The 20131-nt window shown below is 31.8% G+C and overlaps 2 protein-coding genes across 4 annotated transcripts; one reads left to right on the top strand and one right to left on the bottom strand.

Moving 5' to 3' along the window:
• The first annotated feature begins 5679 nt into the window (after positions 1-5679).
• Positions 5680-12807, top strand: LOC101504246 (triacylglycerol lipase OBL1). Of its 2 annotated transcripts, XR_012162382.1 has the most exons (7): positions 5680-6192; positions 6305-6522; positions 6592-6625; positions 6698-7446; positions 7839-8160; positions 11192-11294; positions 12777-12807. XR_012162382.1 is itself a non-coding variant. In XM_004494834.4 (5 exons), the coding sequence occupies exons 1-5, from the start codon at positions 5886-5888 to the stop codon at positions 8094-8096; spliced, it is 1566 nt and encodes a 521-aa protein (XP_004494891.1). In that variant the 5' UTR covers positions 5680-5885; the 3' UTR covers positions 8097-10019. The 2 variants fall into 2 exon arrangements, 1 of the variants encoding a protein (XP_004494891.1); XM_004494834.4 differs by lacking the exons at positions 11192-11294; positions 12777-12807 and having other exon boundaries at positions 7839-10019.
• LOC101503928 (ATPase 10, plasma membrane-type) lies at positions 8387-18669 on the bottom strand. 2 transcript variants are annotated; one of them, XM_073366507.1, is made up of 22 exons: positions 18292-18669; positions 18149-18220; positions 17955-18074; positions 17770-17868; positions 17552-17689; positions 17291-17429; positions 16939-17114; positions 16519-16725; positions 16116-16235; positions 15023-15142; positions 14788-14910; positions 14433-14537; positions 13864-14008; positions 12996-13157; positions 12348-12586; positions 11388-11420; positions 11182-11263; positions 10118-10278; positions 9844-10017; positions 9534-9716; positions 9258-9427; positions 8387-9048 (listed from the first exon to the last, which is right to left on the bottom strand). In XM_073366507.1, exons 2-22 carry the CDS (start codon positions 18212-18214, stop codon positions 8952-8954), a joined length of 2859 nt encoding a protein of 952 aa, XP_073222608.1. In that variant the 5' UTR covers positions 18215-18220; positions 18292-18669; the 3' UTR covers positions 8387-8951. The 2 variants fall into 2 exon arrangements, with proteins under 2 accessions (XP_073222608.1, XP_073222607.1); XM_073366506.1 differs by lacking the exon at positions 11388-11420 and adding an exon at positions 12072-12104 and having other exon boundaries at positions 18292-18668.
• Positions 18670-20131: the final 1462 nt, after the last annotated feature.

The following is a 20131-nucleotide window of genomic DNA, read 5'->3' as shown; positions in this document are numbered from 1 at the left end:
CAATCCCGAGCTTTTAACCAGTTGCTCAACCTCTTCGTCTTCAATAACAGCTTCTTTTAATTTTTTTCCATTGCTGAACACCCTTAATTCGCCCCGATCCTGAAATTATTTAAGCAAAAAATATATGTTAAACATAAATGTTAAAAAATATAATTTAACTTAATTTGATTGAGAAAATTACCTCGCCATCCCAGAGTCGAGTCGCAACATGATCGCCAAATGTCCTAAGGACAGAACTATCAACCGGACCACCAGGATATCCAACATCCTGTGGAGGTTCATCTATATCAGTTGTTTGGGGTTCAGGTTGGGGTTCAGGTTGGGCTTCAGGTTGGGCTTCAGGTTGGGCTTCTTCCTGTTGCCGATGTACTCGCCGTCGTTGTGCCCTTGCAGAAGCAGTTGGCCTAATACGACGACCTTCAGCATTAGACTCCGCATTAGAAGTGCCCTCGTTAAGTATAACACGACCCTCCCTGTCAGTAAACATAGTGCGCACCATATCTGCAAAACGAAAATCATTTAAAAAAAATGTAAACAGAAGCAGCAGTTCAAAAATTCAGCAAGTACGTGAATTCAGTTCACGTACGTGAACTGAATGTCCACCTTACGTGAACTCAGTTCACGTATGTGAACGTGAACTGAATTCCTTCACTTACGTGAACTCAATTCACGTAAACGTACGTAATTTCAATTGACGTACACATACGTGAACTGAGTTCACGTACAGTTTGGATTTTGAAATTTTTTCACGTACGTGAACTCAGTTCACGTACGTTTCTGGGTTTTTGAAAACAAGTTTGCGTACGTGAACTCAGTTCACGTACGTTTCTGGGTTTAGGGCAACGAAGGTTGTCTTCTTCATCAAAAATGGAAAATACTTTCCTTCAATTTTCAGACATTGTATTCTTAAATAGATAAAACAAAACAACATAAGACAACAAAAACAAAGAATCATTATTACTTACTTGATTGATGAAGATGAAGATGTTTGATGAACTTGGTTGATGATTGATGAAGATGTTTGATGAAAATGGTGGATGATGATTGATGAAAACAGTGGATGATGATTGATGAAAATGGTGGATGCTGATTGATGATGATAGAATGAACAATGCAAATGCAGAAATGTAGAATGAAGAGGAAGAAGGTGTTATGAAGAAGTAATGGTATGAAGAAGATGAAATAAAGGGAAGGGCATTTTGGGCATTTTGATTTTTTTTAAATTTTGAGGGGTGTGACTAGCATTTTGGGGGGTGTTGGTAGCATTATTGCATTATTTTTCCTTCTTAATTGAATATATAAAAGCCAATTTAAGTAGCTTTCATAATACACGGGCATGAATGAATGACACACTTTTTTAGTTATTTTATTTATATATGAATTAACTAATTAGTATATGTGGCTTTCATGCCAACGGCATCGCGAAACCCGAATTGAATTCAAATAAATCAGTTACTTAATATCAACGTCAAGGATAAAGATTAAATTAATTTATGATTGGAAAAAGAAAATTAAGCTATACAAAGTCATGGACCATTTTTAATAGAGAATTTGCTTAATTTTAATTGTAGAAAAATTGAACAATCAAGGAAAAAGATACATGAGGCAATGCCACCAGTTTTTAGTCGCTTTTTAAACCTGTTATCCTATTATTTGTAATGACAATAAGGGGCGATTAATAATTTCTAAAGTGTCGGTGTTTAGAATTTAGATTATTGATGATAACAAAATTGATAATAATGGAGAGATGTAGCGTGACTGTTTGCAAGTAATTAAGATGAAGCGAAACCGCAAGTCAAAATGTGGTTTCTTAGTTCCGAAAATTAACAGTTAATTGTTAATATTGGTTATAAGTAGATGTAGTCGGCAACTGAATAAAGTCAATTCAACAATAAACATCAAAGTTAGAGTTACCTTTGTACTAATATCTCATCATTTTTTTTCTCTTTTCTTAGTTAACATTGCCGCAAATATTGATAGATAAGAATTTGAATTCAAACCTAAGATTTCTTAATTCTTCACACTTGATATGTTTGAGTCTAACTATTATATTACTTGACAACAAGACTTTGAACTAATAGATTAGTGAGACTAACGAGATTAAATTTTATTTTGAAATCTAACTTTATTTAAATTCAAATTTATAATATGTTTAGAAATGGAGGTAGAATATATAGTAAATTTAAATTACAAAAAATGTTAATAAATTTATTATTTAACACAAATACAAAATTTAATATAAAATAATTTTTTATGAAAATTTAATATAATAATAATTTATTTACATTTACTTAAAAACATGGATCTAAAAGACTTTCTCAATTGTCTTTGGTTTAGTTTTTTTGTTTATGTGTTGACTATATGTGTTTATAAAAAGCATTTGTCTTGTCTATTTAAAAACAAAATATCATTTGAAGACTATATAGACTAATGTCTGGTATGTTCAACCTTCCATAAACTCAACATTGAAATAAAGTTTTAAAGATTAAATATGTGTTTGATCTTTGTAAAAGTGTATTTAATTTTTAATCTCTAAAATATTTTTATGAACACTTTTAGTCTCTACTGTTAAATATCTACCTATGTGACTAACATAAGTTCATGTGGCATTTGCCACATGGAACTTTTTATTGACTTTAAAGGTTTTCTTATTTATTAAAACACATTTTTATCAAATTAATTTATATTTAAGATTTATAATTAAAATAATGTTAAATATTGAAATTCAAGGTTTTTAAAATAAATAAAAAAATTATAATAAATAAATAAATAAATAAAAATTATAAGTTCTCCTAGACATTAGCGTGAACAAAGTCCTAAAGAGAATAGGACAAATCAATATCTTATAAGTTGTATAGGATGATATTCATAATGATGTATCAATTAAATTTGGAAACCAAATTTATTTTTACAAAAATATTTTGGAGGCTAAAAATCTATAATTTTTTTTATAATGAATACTAAAATAGTGGTACACATAATTAATGTAAGTTTCACCACCAATACATGATTTCTCTCTCTACTTGTCCTCAATCAAATACCTTATTATCCAGATCAAAGGTTGATCCACAAATCACGGTGTGAATCACTTAATGACATCAACAGATTTTACAATCTCTTTCTCTTAAAACATTTGCTATAAAAAAATTAATGCACTAGAGGGAAATGGATACCAAAGCCCTATCCGACTTCATACAAATGACATAATATATATCTTTAAAACGTTTCAAGGAGTCAATAAAAGACTTCGAAATGATACCCAACCTCGTGGGTTACTTGGATTAATGGAGTCCCATAACAAGCTAAATTAAGAATAAATGGATGTTTGATATTACATAAAAAAACATATATATGTAAGTCTAAGAGTTCGAATGAAGTTAAAAGGGTGTAATTGTTACAGGTGTTGTAGCACAGTGACTTCAAAATCAGTGAAGAGCAATTGGAGCCGGTTTTCTTAAACACGACCTCGTACATATGAAAGAAGGTTATATAGAAATCATTGCATATTCCATAACTTGGATTAAGGAAAACAATAATTCATCCATCTAGTTCTTCGATGTCCAAAAACATCTCTTAATCTTGCAACGAGAATAATGAAACGATATATCCAAAGGCACCATGATTACTACAATATCATTTAAAATATGTATAAATATTTTGTGACTATAAATATTAATAGAAGAGAGAGAAGAAATATAGATATAGAAAATAGTTAGATGATAGATAAGAGAAAGAAAATGAGATAAAGTATAGAGAAGAGAAAGAATAAGAGAGATTAGAGAGCCATGAAGAGAAAAGAGAAGAAAAAGAAGCAATGAGATGACAGAGAGAAAATGTTTTTTTTAGTATAAAATAAAAGGGTATTTTGTTATTTTAGATGGATGACAAAAAGTTGTTTCAAAACATAAATGTGCTCGAAAATATTTTTAAAAAAATTCATAACATAAATTGTGAATTTTCTAGTAAAATTTGTATTTTGAAAAATTTGAAAAAAAAATTTACAAAATAAAAGTTTTGAATTTTTAAAAACACAATTATATTTCATAAAACATTTTTTAAGTTTTATGGAACATAAATTTTGAACTTTCAAAACCACATTTTTGTTTTAGAAAATTTAAAAAAATTTTTTAGTACAAAAAGTTTCAAAATTTCTGATACAATATGTGTTCCAAAAAATTATTTTTAAGTTTTTTGTAATCAAAGTGAAATTTAGTGAGATAGAATAAAAATTATTTGTTTTGAAAAAAGGAGAAGAAAAAGTTAAAAAGGTAGTTTGTATAAAATGTGGGATACAAAGTAAAATTTTCTACCTGTAATCGTGTTGGTGATTTTAAAAGTCATCAAAATAAAAGTTAAATATTTTTATTAATTTGAGAGTTGTGATTAATTAACAATTTAAAATATTTAAAAAAATATAATTTTTTATAAACTAATTTTTTTTAAATAATAATTTTCAATATGACATATAAATATAAAAGAACTTTTTAAAAAAAAAATCTTTAAAAGATCATCTCTAAATTATAAAATATTAAAATATTTAGTTTATAATCTATAACAATCATGTCCACAGCTAATTGATTGAAGATTTGATAAATCTTAAAGGGGTTAGAAATAAGGATTGCAAACCCATGGATACCAAGATATAGTAAATTGTTTACTGTCTTTTTCCGAAAAGAAGAAGATTCCATCTGCAGATAAGAAGTGTATTATAGAAATAGTATGAAGAGGTTTTTTATTATTATAGTAACTAAGTGTAAATCCGTGTGTCAACGCTTGTAAGAGATTCTTTTAGTAAAATTTTCATCTAGAATCAGAATCAGACACGCGTCTAAAATGTGTTTGCTATTTTTTGTAAAATTTAAAAAAAAAAATTTCTGTTATACAAAGTTTAATATATTTATGTTTTAAAAAACTTAAAATAAAATTTTGGTATACAAAATTTAAATTTTTTAAAATATATTTTCTAAACTTTTCTTAATTTTTTAAAATTATAGTTAAAATTTAGTGGATAAAAAAAATTGTTTTAAAACAAAAAAGAGAGTAAAGTAAGTAGTTTATATAAAATATGACATATAAAGTAAAAAATTTCACAATCAATCATGCCGATGACTTATTAGGTGAATAAAATAAAAATTAAATATTTTCTATTGATTCGACAATTATACACCATAAAATACTATAAAAAACTATTTTTTAGACTTAACTTTTTTTTAAATTTCAATATTACAAACATAAAAACGCTTTTCATTTTTTTAAATCGTTACAAATTATCTTTAAATTAAGAAATATCAAAATTACTTATTTTAAAATCTATAACAAATATATCCATAGTTAATTGATTGAAAAATCTTAAATGGTTTGAAAAAACGATCGCAGAGCCAAACCCAGCGATACCAAGATATAGTAAATTGTTTACCATCTTTTTCCCAAAAAAAAGATTCCGTGTGCAGAGAAGAAATGTATTGCATATGTGGGACATTAATATGTGGAAGCTTTCTATTATTACATATTTACATTAATTAGAGTGTTAGTTCGTGCGTTACACGAGATGAATTTGTGTAATATTTATAAATCAATTAAAAAATATTAAATTTATTTTATTTATTGAACACGCCAACTTCCACCATAGCCTAAAAATAGAGTTGATATACAGATTAATCAACTTAGAAGACAATATGAAAATAGGATATCATTAAATTTAAAAAAAGTTAAACGTAAAGAAAGAGGTTTTGGCACCTGAATAAATTGATCCATTAGAAACGTAACGGTAACGTAACCAGCCACAGTTTGAGAGAAAAGGTATCGTGAATGGTGATGCCAAGCTATTATAAGAGAAAGAAAAGCAAGCATTGCATGTAAATATAAAGAAACAACTTGTGAATGAAATGAAATCGAGAATGGAGAAAGAAGGGTGGAGTTATGTGATTGTGCGTCATGAGAAGGATAGTGGTTTTACAGACTTATTGCGATACGCTGTCTCCGCCCAAAATCCATTTTCATCTTCCTTGGTTGTGGGTCCCACAGCCACTCCTCCTGATCACAGATGGGTCATCCTCCTTTCCATTCTCGTTCGCAAACTCATCTCTTTCTTTGCTAAGCCTATGCACTGGATTGGCCTCTTTCTTGATTTTTTCCTTAATCTTCTCTCCCTCAACGCTAACTTCTTTGGTCTGCTTCGCAACTTTATACATGGTAATTCATTTATTCTAATACTGCATTGCATTGCATTCCATTCCATTCATAAATCAATCAATCAATAGGGTTTTGGCAATTACTACTTACCACAAGTTGAAAATGATTACAGGGAGAGTGGTGGTACCTGAGAGGGGCTCAAAAACTTTTATGAGTACAATTGGTCACTTAGACGACAGGTTTGATCTCAAATTTGTGTGGGAGGAGAAGGGAGCTGCTTTCAAACCACAAATGGGGAACCGGGCTTTAATGGAACTCTGCATTATGTCTTCCAAGTTAGCATATGAGAACCCTCAACTCATCAGAAATATTGTTAATCGCCATTGGAAGGTAACTTTCTCTAACTCCTTACTCTTCTCCAAATTCATACTATACTCACTTCTCTCTTTCAACTTACAGATGCACTTTGTGGATTTTTATGACTGCTGGAATGGTAACTTCTATAAACCTTTTCATTATTTACATTCTAAATTTATTCTACTTTTCTTACTTCATCCATTCACAGATTTCCAGAAACAGATGTCCACTCAAGTCTTCATTCTATGTGACAAACCCAGAGGTGCTAATTTTATATTAATTAGCTTTAGAGGTACAGAACCTTTTGATGCTGATGATTGGAGTACTGATTTTGATTATTCCTGGTGTGAAATCCCAAATGTGGGAAAAATCCACATGGGATTTCTTGAAGCCCTTGGTCTGGGCAATAGAGATGACCCTGCAACCTTCTACTTTAATCTCCAACGGAAATATACAAACTTAATTAACTCTACAAATGGTGTTCATGTTGGAGCTAATTACTCTTCAAAACACAACTCTGAATCATTATTCTCAGGCACTGATTCTGATGAGGACAACCAATCTTTCACTTCTGAGACTCCACATGAGAAGACTGCATATGACATTGTGAGAAGTAAACTCAGAAACTTATTAGAGGAGCATAAGGATGCAAACTTCATTGTTACCGGGCATAGTTTGGGGGGAGCCTTGGCCATATTGTTTCCAACAGTGCTTGTGGTGCATGAGGAGATGAAGATAATGGAAAGGCTGCTTGGTGTATACACATTTGGCCAACCTAGGATAGGGAATAGCCAGCTTGCGAGATTCATGGAACCTCATCTGGATCGCCCTATTCCAAAGTACTTCAGGGTGGTTTACTGCAATGATATTGTCCCCAGGTTGCCTTATGATGACAAAACTTTCTTGTACAAACATTTCGGAGAGTGTCTTTACTACAACAGCCACTACATTGAAAAAGTAGGTATTTTTATCTTTCTTTAATTTTTTTAGAAGAATTTTATTTGTTGATTCTATCATTTGCTATTCTTCACTTTGAAATGCCTCGTACGTCAGGAATCAAATTACTGCATCATATATTATTATTATTTTAAAACATGGATGACAAGATTACATTTATGTAAAATATGTTCATTCTATCAATGTATAGTTATTAAACTCAGTAGAAATTATCTTGCTCTTAAGCAACTGATTCTCTGTTGTATTCGCACACACATTCATTTGATACTAAATATTTTATTGGACAATTAAATAATTTTCAATTGTAAAAAAGTTTGTATGTTATCAGTTTCATTAACTCAGTCTCCAAAATATTTACTTTTATTTTTTTCGGTGTTTTATCATTATCAAAGAATGTGAAAGAGGAGCCAAATAGAAATTTCTTCGGAATGAGATTCATATTATCAGAACATTTGAATGCTGTTTGGGAGTTAGTTCGAGGATGGACAATGGGTTACGTTGAAGGAGCAGAGTATAAAGAAGGGTGGTTTCGCATATTGGTAAGGATAATAGGACTGGCACTTCCTGGTTTTTCAGCTCATTGTACCACAGATTATGTCAACTCTATAAGACTTGGGAAGGAATGCTCCATTCAAATGTCTTCTATTTAAGAATGTGTCTCATGTATTATGGCTTCCTTGTTCTTCGTTCCCAATGGTTGCTTGGCTTTTCCAGGTGTCTAAAATTCATACATGAAAGCTTATGCTTGTGGTTGTTTTCCTTTGCAATATAGTTTTCCCTGTTATGTGCTTTTTATGTTGGTGATGAAGAGTATGTTACAATTACCACCAGATGAAAACTTGAAATGAATGTATCCATGTCAAAATTTTGTTTAAAGCAATCATGTTATAATCACATATTTTCATGTTAACAAAAGAAAGTAATAGATATGAGAAAATACTTTGATGATCAACATGTAAATTTCAAACTATATTAACATAGAACTGGTAACAATGGTATCTGATTCAAGTATCAGGTTTTGAATTGCCATGCTTGTGACGTTCTCTAAATGACATTACTGATGATTGAAGTATCAAATTTTAAATACAATGACAATTGAACAGTCCTTATGCTCACTTACATATATATATATATATATATATATATATTTCCCCAAGAAAAAAATATTGCGTACTCTTAGTCTCAGAGGTGCTTTACTATTCCATAACACAAGACTCTCATGAAGATTTTTTTTTATTCTGAATCTCAATCAGTAATCCTCTTACCAAAATGAAAATATTGGTCTCCCAAAGAAAAAGAAAAGGCACGAGAAGGAACCCAGGGTGGCATTCACTGTTTCAGTTAACAATGTAAAGTCTACTACTAGCAATGGTCCAAAAACTAATTCAATAGCTCTGTATGGTGGAATCTTTATCTTTTGGCATCATTTAAAAATGAACATATGGACCAATTACTTCAATCTTAAATTCACTTAAGTAGATCCATGTAAGGTTTACGCGGTGGCATCAGACTGTATGAGCTGATTGGATCGCCTTCAGGTCTAAATTTTTGAGTCTCAAAACAGATTCTATATGTCCTCTGAGGGTGTGCAACTCCCCCAGCCTGCAATACATAATCAAATTTCAATTAGAAAAATGCTGGCTATACCTTTTAAGTTTAATGAATAATACACAACTTTGTTTAGGTGGGGGAATTGAGGGTGTCGTGGAGAAAGGCTTGCAAAATAATAAATGTGAGCCAAATTATTAGAGACCATTGAAGAGAAACAGTTAAGAAGATGATAAATAATAATGAGCCAAAATTAAACCTACCTGGCTATTTCAGCACGTCTTCTGGCCTGTTCAGCTATCAGAGAAGACCGCCTTCCACTGACCTCCAAGCCTGAGCCAATCAGATTCAGTCCTTGCAGACTTCCCTGAGAAAGAACCCACTTTGCTGCCCTATCTTCTGTCCCATAGTCTTTCTTAGCTGTAAAGGCAGTCTGTTGAAATACACAAATCAGTAAATATTAGACAATTAGCAAAGGCTTATCTTATTGGGACAAAGTTATAACTTATAAGGCCAAAATGAAAGCATCCTTTACTAACCTTTCTGTCAAATAGGAGATTCCAGGCTTCTCCACTCAAGGCATAGCTCACTATGAACTTAATGATGTCCAAGGGTACATAGAAGATTAAACTGTATAACCATATAACACCAGCCCATCCCCATCCAATCCCTCGAATTTTAGCAAAACTGATATGTGCGTAGACTGCAATTAAGGTGGCCACCTGAACATGATCCATAAAAATCAACCCATTGTTCAATGTCAATAAATATTCTGAATTTCCTAATTGGATTCATGTAATGGACATATTTAAGCACTTTGCAGGAGCTACATATATTTATAAACTTTACCAGTTGAGCTATTACAAAGGCACACATCAGCAAAGTTCCAGGTCGCTCTAGAAATGACCAACCACGGCTGCGAGTAACAAAAATTAGAGCCTGGCTAATGATGCTAACTTGCAGATATATAGCCGACGAAACTTTCTCACTGTTTCTGGATAAGGAGGTTAAATGGAAGTGGGTCTGCAATGAGACATTATTTAGCTTAAAAATATGTTTATTGAATGAAATCAAATTGTCATTCGAGGGTTGAAAATAAATAGAGAAACATTTAGTTTTGTACCTCAAAAAAAGTGGTCTCAACTACTGCCCAATAGAAGAGGACAGTAACCAAAGCAAGGTAAGTGCCGATCACAACTCCTGTTGCAAATATCTCAGGCAGCTTCCAACTGTCAGGTGTTGGGGATGGCTTTACTCTGTCTTTAGATATGGTCATGATAGTACCTAATTAAAAACGATTACATATCAGTATTTCACTAATCTATCCTAATTGCCTAACCATCGTGATGTCCATGATTTGTTATGTCTTCTAGTCTGTAAACAGTTCTTATATTCCTTTGTTACTTATATGTAGGTAACAAAACAAAACTGTTTCTGTTAAAAACTTTTACTAAATATTTACTTCCTGAAGAAAAGTGGAGATAAATAAAATTTTAAAATACAGAAAATCGTTCATAATGCCTAGAAGTTTTTTGTGTTTGATAAGGCATAATGGAATCCTCATGTTAATTTTCCGCAACAACTGAGATTTAGTCAAGATATAGGGAAGTCACCTACTTAACCACCAGGTCAACCCTCTTGTGTTGCGATATCTAAGATTTTTTGAATCTATAGACTAAAGTGAAACTAGAATTTTATATAGAACAACCTGGTTCTAGAAAGATCTCGTTGTTGCAGGGTCCAAGAAAGGATCAGATCAGTTTTAATCAGTCTTACCTTACATTTGTGAAAGACTGATTTTACAACTTGATGGTGACTTTTAGGTCATATGCAACAACTCCAACTGTTGCACCAAAGCTCCTTTCTGAAGTTAGAATTTTATATCTTAGCAAAATTTACTCCACTAGTCCAGGCCTCTTGGGTTATTAAACCTGAGATATTATATCTGTTCTATAGCTAGAATCGCAGACCTATGGCAAAAATTACTCTTTTATGAGCATACAATATAGTGGAGATGTTCTAAAACCAAGGAAAAAATAGTATGTTTTGATTTTCTGCATAAATTTAAAATGCATATCATGATAATGTTCACTTTTATATTTTCATAAAATCCCACAATATCTGAATCAAAACACAGGTTTATGTCTGTTTTCCTAGGGATGGAAAAATTTATATGTGATGTATTACCATCATTCAGGATTGCAATGATCAGGACCATGAAGGGTGGAAAATCATACTCCCAGATCAATGCTAGGAGCACAAAACCAAGCTGCAAGAGGGCATAGTTTGACAAGTTATATGTAAGTACAAAGGGACTTGTATTCAAAGCCAATATTATATAAAACAAAAGCATGAAAAATAACATTGAAATAAGAATTAGGAACTTATCTTACCACAATCCTTATGGTGATGGAGACTGCATATATCTGCAATCACGACAACTATCAAGTTAATTTCAAATAAATAATAAAAATCAAGAAAGCGGTTAATTAAGTTATTACTGGATATTACATTCATAATGATTGGTGGCCTGAACAATATATTTACCTGATGATGCTATTTTCTAGGGGTCATGCTTTCATATTGAGGCTATGTAATATATAAAAGTAGAAAGATCGTTTTCTTCTATGATAATAATATAAACCAAAGTGTGTGAAACCATTACTTGAATATCTGGTGTGATTTCTTGAATTGTATAATAATTAACTGGATCGTTTGAAGTTGAGCTTTATTCTTAATCAAGTCAAGTTTTTTTTTCTTTTTGATTTTAAAATTGAGAGTAGAAATGTGCTGCATTTGGTTTATGCATTTACAGATTTACAGGTTGATTACATTACCCTTTTTGCACCTGTAAAATTTATTTCGTGGCCTACTTAAAACTATAATTAAAGCATTAGAGAAAGTTGAGTGTAATGAGAATTTGAAAGAATGGAGTACTAGAAAGAGTCAACAAATGAAGATAACTATGGTTTGACAAGTTATATGTAAGTACAAAGGGACTTGTATTCAAAGCCAATATTATATAAAACAAAAGCATGAAAAATAACATTGAAATAAGAATTAGGAACTTATCTTACCACAATCCTTATGGTGATGGAGACTGCATATATCTGCAATCACGACAACTATCAAGTTAATTTCAAATAAATAATAAAAATCAAGAAAGCGGTTAATTAAGTTATTACTGGATATTACATTCATAATGATTGGTGGCCTGAACAATATATTTACCTGATGATGCTATTTTCTAGGGGTCATGCTTTCATATTGAGGCTATGTAATATATAAAAGTAGAAAGATCGTTTTCTTCTATGATAATAATATAAAGGAGAAGAGGAAATTGCATACTCAACTGTATAATTTTTCATCCTTTGAAATATAGCCCGGCTAGTTAACACGGCACTAATAATAACACTTAAGCCAGGCTCGGTTAAGACTAGATCAGCAGCACTTCTTGCAGCATCTGTAGCATCTGACACAGCTATTCCAATATCTGCTTTCTTCAATGCTGGGGCATCATTTACTCCATCTCCAGTCATTCCCACGACATGTTGTTTTTCTTGTAAAATTTTAACTATTTCATATTTGTGTTCTGAAAGTATGCATTGATAAACTAATCATTGAACAGATTTGGTGAAATAGAAGCACTTACGAAAGTGATAGGTTACCCATCCGCAAAATCACACTTCTTATTTGGATAGAAAATATGAAATAATGCTGACTGTGGATTACTATTATGCATAATTCATATCTGATCATTAAATTATCCGTTTGGATTATAGGTTATTGGAAGCTGAAAGGTGGAACAAACAAAGATCAATTGCATAAGATTTTCTACTACTGAGAGGATTTAATTTTGTTTGTTGGGATAGTGAGGTATTTCTCTTTATTTGTTTACTTTATGTTTGTAGTTCTTTATTATTCTGACATAATGGAAATGATAGGAAAGAAGAGAGTGAAACATATATGATCTGAGTTTCTGAAATATCAAATTCAAATACCAGGAAATACACCAGCAAAGCCATCTGCCTTTTCAATGAGCTCGTCTACTGGGAGAGCTTCATTCTCATCTTTTTCACGACCCAACAAAGACGAAGAAGGGTACATATTTGTACCCATGCCAAGTCTTCTGCCCGTCTCCTTTGCAATAGCCAACTGATCTCCTGCATTGACATGTAAACTGTCTCGTCAAGACTTCAACATTTCAAAAAGCATACCAACAAAATTAGCTGACATAGTAATATTTAACCACTTTATTAGAAAATATTTAAACTTGAGACAAGCATGTTTTATCAAAATATGTGCATTATTTTTTGTGATTTGCAGATAAGGTTCCAGTAGAGAGAAAATTTATGAGTTACATTGGAACATGACATGACTTAATATATCAGGGGAAACATAGTCTCTGTAAAAGTCATGAGGTAACTATATGCTTGGTGTCATTATACTGCTTTTCCCACTTATGTAAACAATGTCATTATACTGATTTTTCAACGTCTCTGTAACTATAATGGCCTATGTATTTCTAGATTACTCCTTACAAAATGAAAATAGGATCACCTGAGAAATCTTAATTCCAAATTTTCATGCATATAGATGGCTACAGTAGAAAGGAAACTATAGAAAAACTACAAAACATTACTTAATGATTACAATTAAACAATTTATGGAAAAAAATTTGGAACTAAAAGAGGACCACCACACATTAAGTCGTCGTATTATCAAAATTACCTGCATACTCACGAAGAAATGAAACAAAAGAACAACTATAAAGCAAAGTCTAGAAATAAAACATTGTATTTTATGCATAAAAAGTATCAGATGACTAAACATCAGTCTTATGTCCTATCATTGGAATTTCATTATTACCTGTAATCATCTTAACGCAAACTCCAAGGTTAAGCGCTCTTCGTATGGTCTCAGCACTATCATGTCTTGGTGGATCAAACAAAGGCAATAAACCACAAAATGTCCAAGGACCTCCAGGGCTGTCCTTGGATTTTTCAGGAACTTCCTGAAAGAGTTATAACCTATCTAAGTGCGACAAATAATAATCAATGTTTTATGTCATAAACTTATGGTCGCTCAAGCTATTGGATTAAAGCGCATTATTTAAAATGTTCCTTCACACAAAGTTTGAAGTGGTCAGAATACACAGGTTCATCTACCTAGTGCTAAAAATTAACTTCGATTTAGAAGTGTGGGGTGCACAAGGATCAAACTCTATACCACAGTCATAGAGACTCTGCCACCATCTCATGAAGGGTGAAAGCACATGAATGGTTTTCTATCTAAAATTCTAAAATTGCTCAAGTTATGATATGTCTTCTAGTTTGGAAAACTTCCATCAGTTAAAAAATGAATTGACATCTTTTTCTTCATTAAATTATCCTTTCAGAAGGAAAGGAAAAAACAGCGGGATAACATGCTACTATTACCTGAAAAGCAACTGCAAGAGATCTCAATCCCCTTTCAGCAAATTTGTCTATGATTGCATGCACTTTTCCGGCAATCATGTCTTTATCTTGGCACATATTTAGAATCTGATATTCAGGAAGAATAGAAAGGAAAGTGTGAAGTTCTGATACAAACAAAATTTAATGACATTTCAACCATCCTACACTGAGATGAAAAAACATTATATGATAGAAGGCTAAAAACTTCAAATTTCTTTAATGAAAAGACATTTTCTCTTTTGGAAAAGGTTCCTTTGAGAAAAACTTTGCTTTAAAATGAGAAAATGTTAGGCAACAAAAGACATTCTACATATATATCTTTCATGAATTTTGGAACCTGTTCTGGAGCTCCTTTGCTGGCCCTGTAAAAGTAGCCATCAGAATCAATGTATGTTATTGCTGTACGCTTGTCTACGGGATTGAATGGTAGAAAATGAACTTCAGTGATGTTTGCACGTGCCTGCAGAGAAAACTGGGAAATTATTTTTCTTTCATTATCATTATGCTATTGCTTCCATATCTTAAAGGAGTGTTAAGAAACATTTTGTAACACGTGTATCTGTACACTCTACCTCCTTTGGATCAGCTAGCATATTAACTATGGCAGCATCAATGGCATCTTGGTTTTCTACTCTAGCTGCCCTGGCTGCTAGTAGAACAATCATATCTTTGTCCATATTGCTGTTTATTACCTGTTCCACATCTAAGTTATACAGGTGAAACTCTAAGTAAAGACAACACCTCACTGCAGGCCTCTGAAGAGAACAACTATCTAGGATACCCAAAAAGACAGATTATCAGTTTAACACTCATGGATATAAAGGTATTAAACTATTCGCATGCCTTCACCTAATAACTTAAGCTAGCAGGAAAGTCAGTTCATGACAAACAATGGCAATTTTTTTAAGAAAATTATGATTATTTGCTCCTCAATTTTTATTTATTTAATCTACACGACAAGACAGTGCTTCTTTACTACATTATTGGGAGTGAGGGGATAATTTCTCGTGCTCCAGAATATGTCAAGGTATAACTAAGTAATATGCTCAACTGGGCAGTTCCAGATGGTAACTTAAGAGATATTTGTCTGGCAACCAACCAAAGAAAATAAAATCAGAAGTTAAAAAGAAAGAAATAGCCATTAAAATATGTTATACTGCGAAGCTTGGAATGCTTTAAAATTCCAGATATACCATCCAAACATGATTTAACATGGTGTTTCAATAGTTATGTAATGATGATCAAGTTGCTAATTGCATGCTTTTAAACTACTCGTGCAGACTGCTACGTGGTGGTACTCACAACAAATTCATTGAATCCTAGCCAATTATTTAAATTTTTGGTCCTCATATATGTCATATGAAACTATAAAGTGTTTCTTTGATTTCATAAAATAAAAATTGTTTTCATCCTCCGTCTTCAGTTTTAATTGTCAAAATGGCAACTTATTTTTATTTTGTTTCTTGATTTAAAAGCTTTGTATAGAAAAAGATAAAAACAATTTTTCTCATTGTTTTCTGTTGTACAAAAATATGAAAACAATTAACAAAATAAAAATAATAACAACTTTGTAATTGAAACTGAAAATCAAAATCAAACAGGATATAAATGTTTTCATTAACAATATGGATAGCGTATTTTCATATGCAGCTTGTAAGTACCTACCTCTATAAGGTTTCGATCAACAGTCAGGCGGTTTAGTGTAAGAGTTCCTGTTTTGTCACTGCATAGGACATCCATGCCTGCCATTTCTTCAATTGCTGTCATTCTTTTTGTGATAGCTCCCTTAAGAGTGAAGTAAATAAAAATCAATAAAACGCACAGTGAGTTGTGTAAACATCTGCTGTAATGTTGTAGGTGCCACTATGCCCAATGTGATACTCATAATTATTGTGAAAGTGATGTGATATAAAGTACGCTGAGGGTGTATGAGTTATTACATAATGTGCCAAACTTAAATTAACTTATTCCTGTCCATTTGAATCCAAGTGCCTAACATAACTATATAAGGGGAGGGAATTTGGTCCTGATTCCACTTCTTTAAGCTAATAGCTAAAAAGTTGCACACCTGCTGAGAAAGGCGGTGAGATCCAATGGCAAGTGTTACAGATAACACTGTTGGCATGGCTATGGGAATTCCTCCGATCAGGAGAACAAGAAGGTTGTTGATTCCATCCCTGTATGATCGATGCTCTACTGGGAACATTATAATTATTTCAAGAATCATCCCTATAGCTATAGAGCAAATGCAAAAGTTACCAATTGAGGTAAGAACCTACAGAAAAGTAAACAATTAGATCACGGTTTAATATTTGAGTGGTTAATCAAAAGCTTTGCAAAACTTATTTTATATTCAAGCGAGTTTCTATATATAATAATAAATGATTTAATTTTCATTTCAATTTTGAGGAAAAAGTATATAGCTCCTTACTCCTTTCTGCCAGTTTTTGTCATAAGTTAAAAGACATTGAAAGTTTTCCAGAGTTACCTTTTGAAAATGTCCGACAACTTGGGTACTGTCAACCAAGTGTGCTGCTTTTCCAAAAAAGGAGTGAACCCCTGTTGCTATCACTACAGCTTCAATCTCTCCATGTTTACATGTTGAACCTGAAAAGACCCCGTCACCAGTTTTTTTTGTGACAGGTAGGGATTCTCCAGTAAGGGCTGACTGCATGAAACAAAATCACGAATTCATATGAACTCCATCCCGATTCTTGATCAATTATATACAGTTTATGTTATGAATATATATGCAGTAGAAACATTAATGAGATAAAAACTTGTAACACAATACTACAACATAAACAAGATATCTTTATTTCAGTTTAACAAATTAAGACTTGCCTGGTCAATTTTTAGAGGGTCTCCTTCGAGCAAGCGAGCATCAGCTGGAATGATATCTCCCAACTTTATGCTGATTATATCTCCAGGTACTAAAATAGCTGCATCATGTTCTTGCCACTGAGCATCTCTGAGAACCTGGGGGATTAGATTCGGAACCATAATAAAGTTCAGAAAGGAGATTTTGTTCATTCTTTATAGCATAGGCAATGAATTCCTAAGATGGATGTGAATGTGATGAACAAAAGAAGGTCGGTCACCTTTGTTCTAGGAGCTAAGCGAGCCATTAATGCTGCTGCAGCAGTACCAGCATTATTTTCTTCAATAAAACTAATTGTTGAGTTTATTACCAATAAGCATATAATCCCTACAAAGTCTTGCCAATCAGGACCCTCCCCCTGAAAATATCTCTCTCCAAATAAGAATGAAGAAGTGGAAGAACAAAATAAATAAAAAATAAAACAAGTTTTGTACTCACTCCGCCATTGGCAAGGACAATTGCCATGAGTGCTGCTGCTTCCATAACCCATGAAAGAGGATTCCACATAAAACTAAGAAATTTCAATATTTTATTTTCCTACATAAAAAAAGAGTTGAGAATTGGTTGAGTGTTGGTTGAATGTAATGAAAATGAAAATGAAAAGTAATGAAGTTGATTCATACTTTCATCTCTTGAAGTTTGTTTGGGCCAAATATGTGAAGTCGGGCATCAGCGTCTTCAGATGAAAGTCCAGTTGGTGATGTTTTCAACAGCTCAAATACTTGTTCTAGTGGTATGCGCTCCTGACCAACAACATATTATTATGACTGAAGTTGAAATATGAAATATGAAAATGCAATAAAAAAAAACGACTTACTAAATCAATGCCCTCTCGGTTGAAATTGTCAGGATCAAGCAAAGGTTTATCCAGTTCCTCAGTCATGTTTATCTAGTATGTATCACACATTATTAATTAATGTATCGAAATAGAATAAGGAAGGGAAGAAGAGGATGACGTACCTCGAGTAGGAGGATGAACAATATTCGTTTTTGTTATCACTCGACTGTGAATTTGTTACTTATAGTCTTATACTTATGAATCATCATCACACTCTCTTTAATTACTAGATTAGAACAGTATGTGTGCGCTCGTGTGGTGGTTGTAACATCCATCAATTCCAATACTCGTCTCAATTTTGGGTGGCGCCGCACCTTCAAACATATACACACAAAAAAGACCGTTGGTTTCCAACTACCTTTCAAAACTTCCATCTTCAATCTAACATTCTCCTACACTCAACATCAATTCGGATATTAATTCTTCCTGCTATATCTATATTCATAATAAATTCATTTCATTTCTTACCACAACTTCAATTCTACTATTCCAACTTAGGGAATTTTTAGTGTACATCCTAAAATTGAAATGTTTTAATATTATTAAATTAAATCATTAATAAATTGACTATATTTTAAATTTAATACAATCAATTTTTAAAATTTTATCTTTTAAAATGACTTTTTTATCATAAATTTAGTTAAAATTAAGAATCAAAATTTATTTAATTATTAAAGTCAAAATTGATAAAACATAAATGTACCAAAAAATTTAATTCAAATCGATTTTAACTGACAGTTAATGTAAACCAATTAAAAAAGTTATTGATCAAAATACGCGTAGAAACACTTATTTTTGTACTCTATCCTAAAACTTGACATGGACAAGTTTTTTACTATTTCATTTATAGAAAAAAAAAATTGCTATCGCATAAAAGTCAATCTGATTTCAGCGAGAAACCGTGGTGGATTTGGTTTATGGGAAGGGAGAAACGGTGATGAAAAGGTTTTCCGGAGTAGAAGGAATGAGTGCTCGTAATGTCTTTTCTATGTTTCGGTGAGAACGAATTGGGATCGTCTCTTTGTCTATGGAAAGGCAATTGGAAGAGTGAGAAGGAATTTGTTTCTTTTGCTGAAAATTGTAAGAGGGAATTGAACGTTTTAGAGTTTGTGGTAGGTCTGGGTTGAGCAAAACACATGAACAGAAGGGTCAGTAGAAAAAGTGAGAAGGTTTCTTCGTAATGGAAAATTTCCTTTGTAGAGAGTAAGGTAAGATGAGAAATCATAAGGTTTACTTTTAAGAGGGAATTTATTTTATTTTGTGGAAATAAAATAAATTTCTTCCTAAAAGTAAATTACAAAATATTTATAAGAGTAAAATAAAACAGTTTTCTATTCTTTTTTAATTAAATGAAGATTAAAATAATTAATATGTAATCATAAAATATTAAGACATTATTATGAATTTTGTAATATAAAATATCATATGAGAGAAATTTTGAGAGAGACATGAGAGTTTTTATCTGCCTTTAAGAGATCAATCAGCGAGTTTGAAAAATTTCACCAAATGCATGACAAATAGATATTTGTTCTATTTTAAAAACTTGAATATAGACGCATACAATATATGAGCAGAATCATTTTCCGACTTGCTATACCTCTTCGGTCTATTTAGTTTAGAAAATGAGGTAAAGAAGGTCAACTTTGATCGATCATACTTATGATTCATTTATTAGTTTATAATGTCTACTAGATCGTTATATTTTTGTTCACTTAGTCTCTGTCTTATCTAGATATACCTTTAGATCATCATTAACCTTTTGGATATACCTTACTCGGTTATATAGACTTTGATAGTATAATACAAATAATATTTTGAGCTATAAAGTCAATAATGTGTCTAAATTTGGGTCACTATTCTTGAGTGTAGAGTTATTCTCTATTCTATAAATAAATTGTGTTAGATTTAGTGAACGTAATTGCTCACTTGATAGTAAAGATAATTATATTCTAATTAATTGTT

Source organism: Cicer arietinum, chromosome 3 (genome assembly GCF_000331145.2).
Source record: "Cicer arietinum cultivar CDC Frontier isolate Library 1 chromosome 3, Cicar.CDCFrontier_v2.0, whole genome shotgun sequence".
Taxonomy (NCBI): domain Eukaryota; kingdom Viridiplantae; phylum Streptophyta; class Magnoliopsida; order Fabales; family Fabaceae; genus Cicer; species Cicer arietinum.
This window is presented reverse-complemented; position numbering and strand designations above follow the sequence as displayed.

What these genes read in the sequence shown, in the direction of transcription:
- LOC101504246 (XM_004494834.4), top strand. Translation starts at nt 5,886, where the DNA reads ATGAAATCGAGAATGGAGAAAGAAGGGTGGAGTTATGTGATTGTGCGT. An exon ending in GCTTCGCAACTTTATACATG is followed by an intron (nt 6,193 to 6,304) that starts GTAATTCATTTA and finishes AAATGATTACAG; the next exon opens with GGAGAGTGGTGGTACCTGAG. An exon ending in TTTTTATGACTGCTGGAATG is followed by an intron (nt 6,626 to 6,697) that starts GTAACTTCTATA and finishes ATCCATTCACAG; the next exon opens with ATTTCCAGAAACAGATGTCC.
- LOC101503928 (XM_073366507.1), bottom strand. Translation starts at nt 18,214, where the DNA reads ATGACTGAGGAACTGGATAAACCTTTGCTTGATCCTGACAATTTCAAC. An exon ending in GCTTAGCTCCTAGAACAAAG is followed by an intron (nt 17,430 to 17,551) that starts GTGACCGACCTT and finishes CTAATCCCCCAG; the next exon opens with GTTCTCAGAGATGCTCAGTG. An exon ending in TTGTCGGACATTTTCAAAAG is followed by an intron (nt 16,726 to 16,938) that starts GTAACTCTGGAA and finishes ACTTTTCTGTAG; the next exon opens with GTTCTTACCTCAATTGGTAA.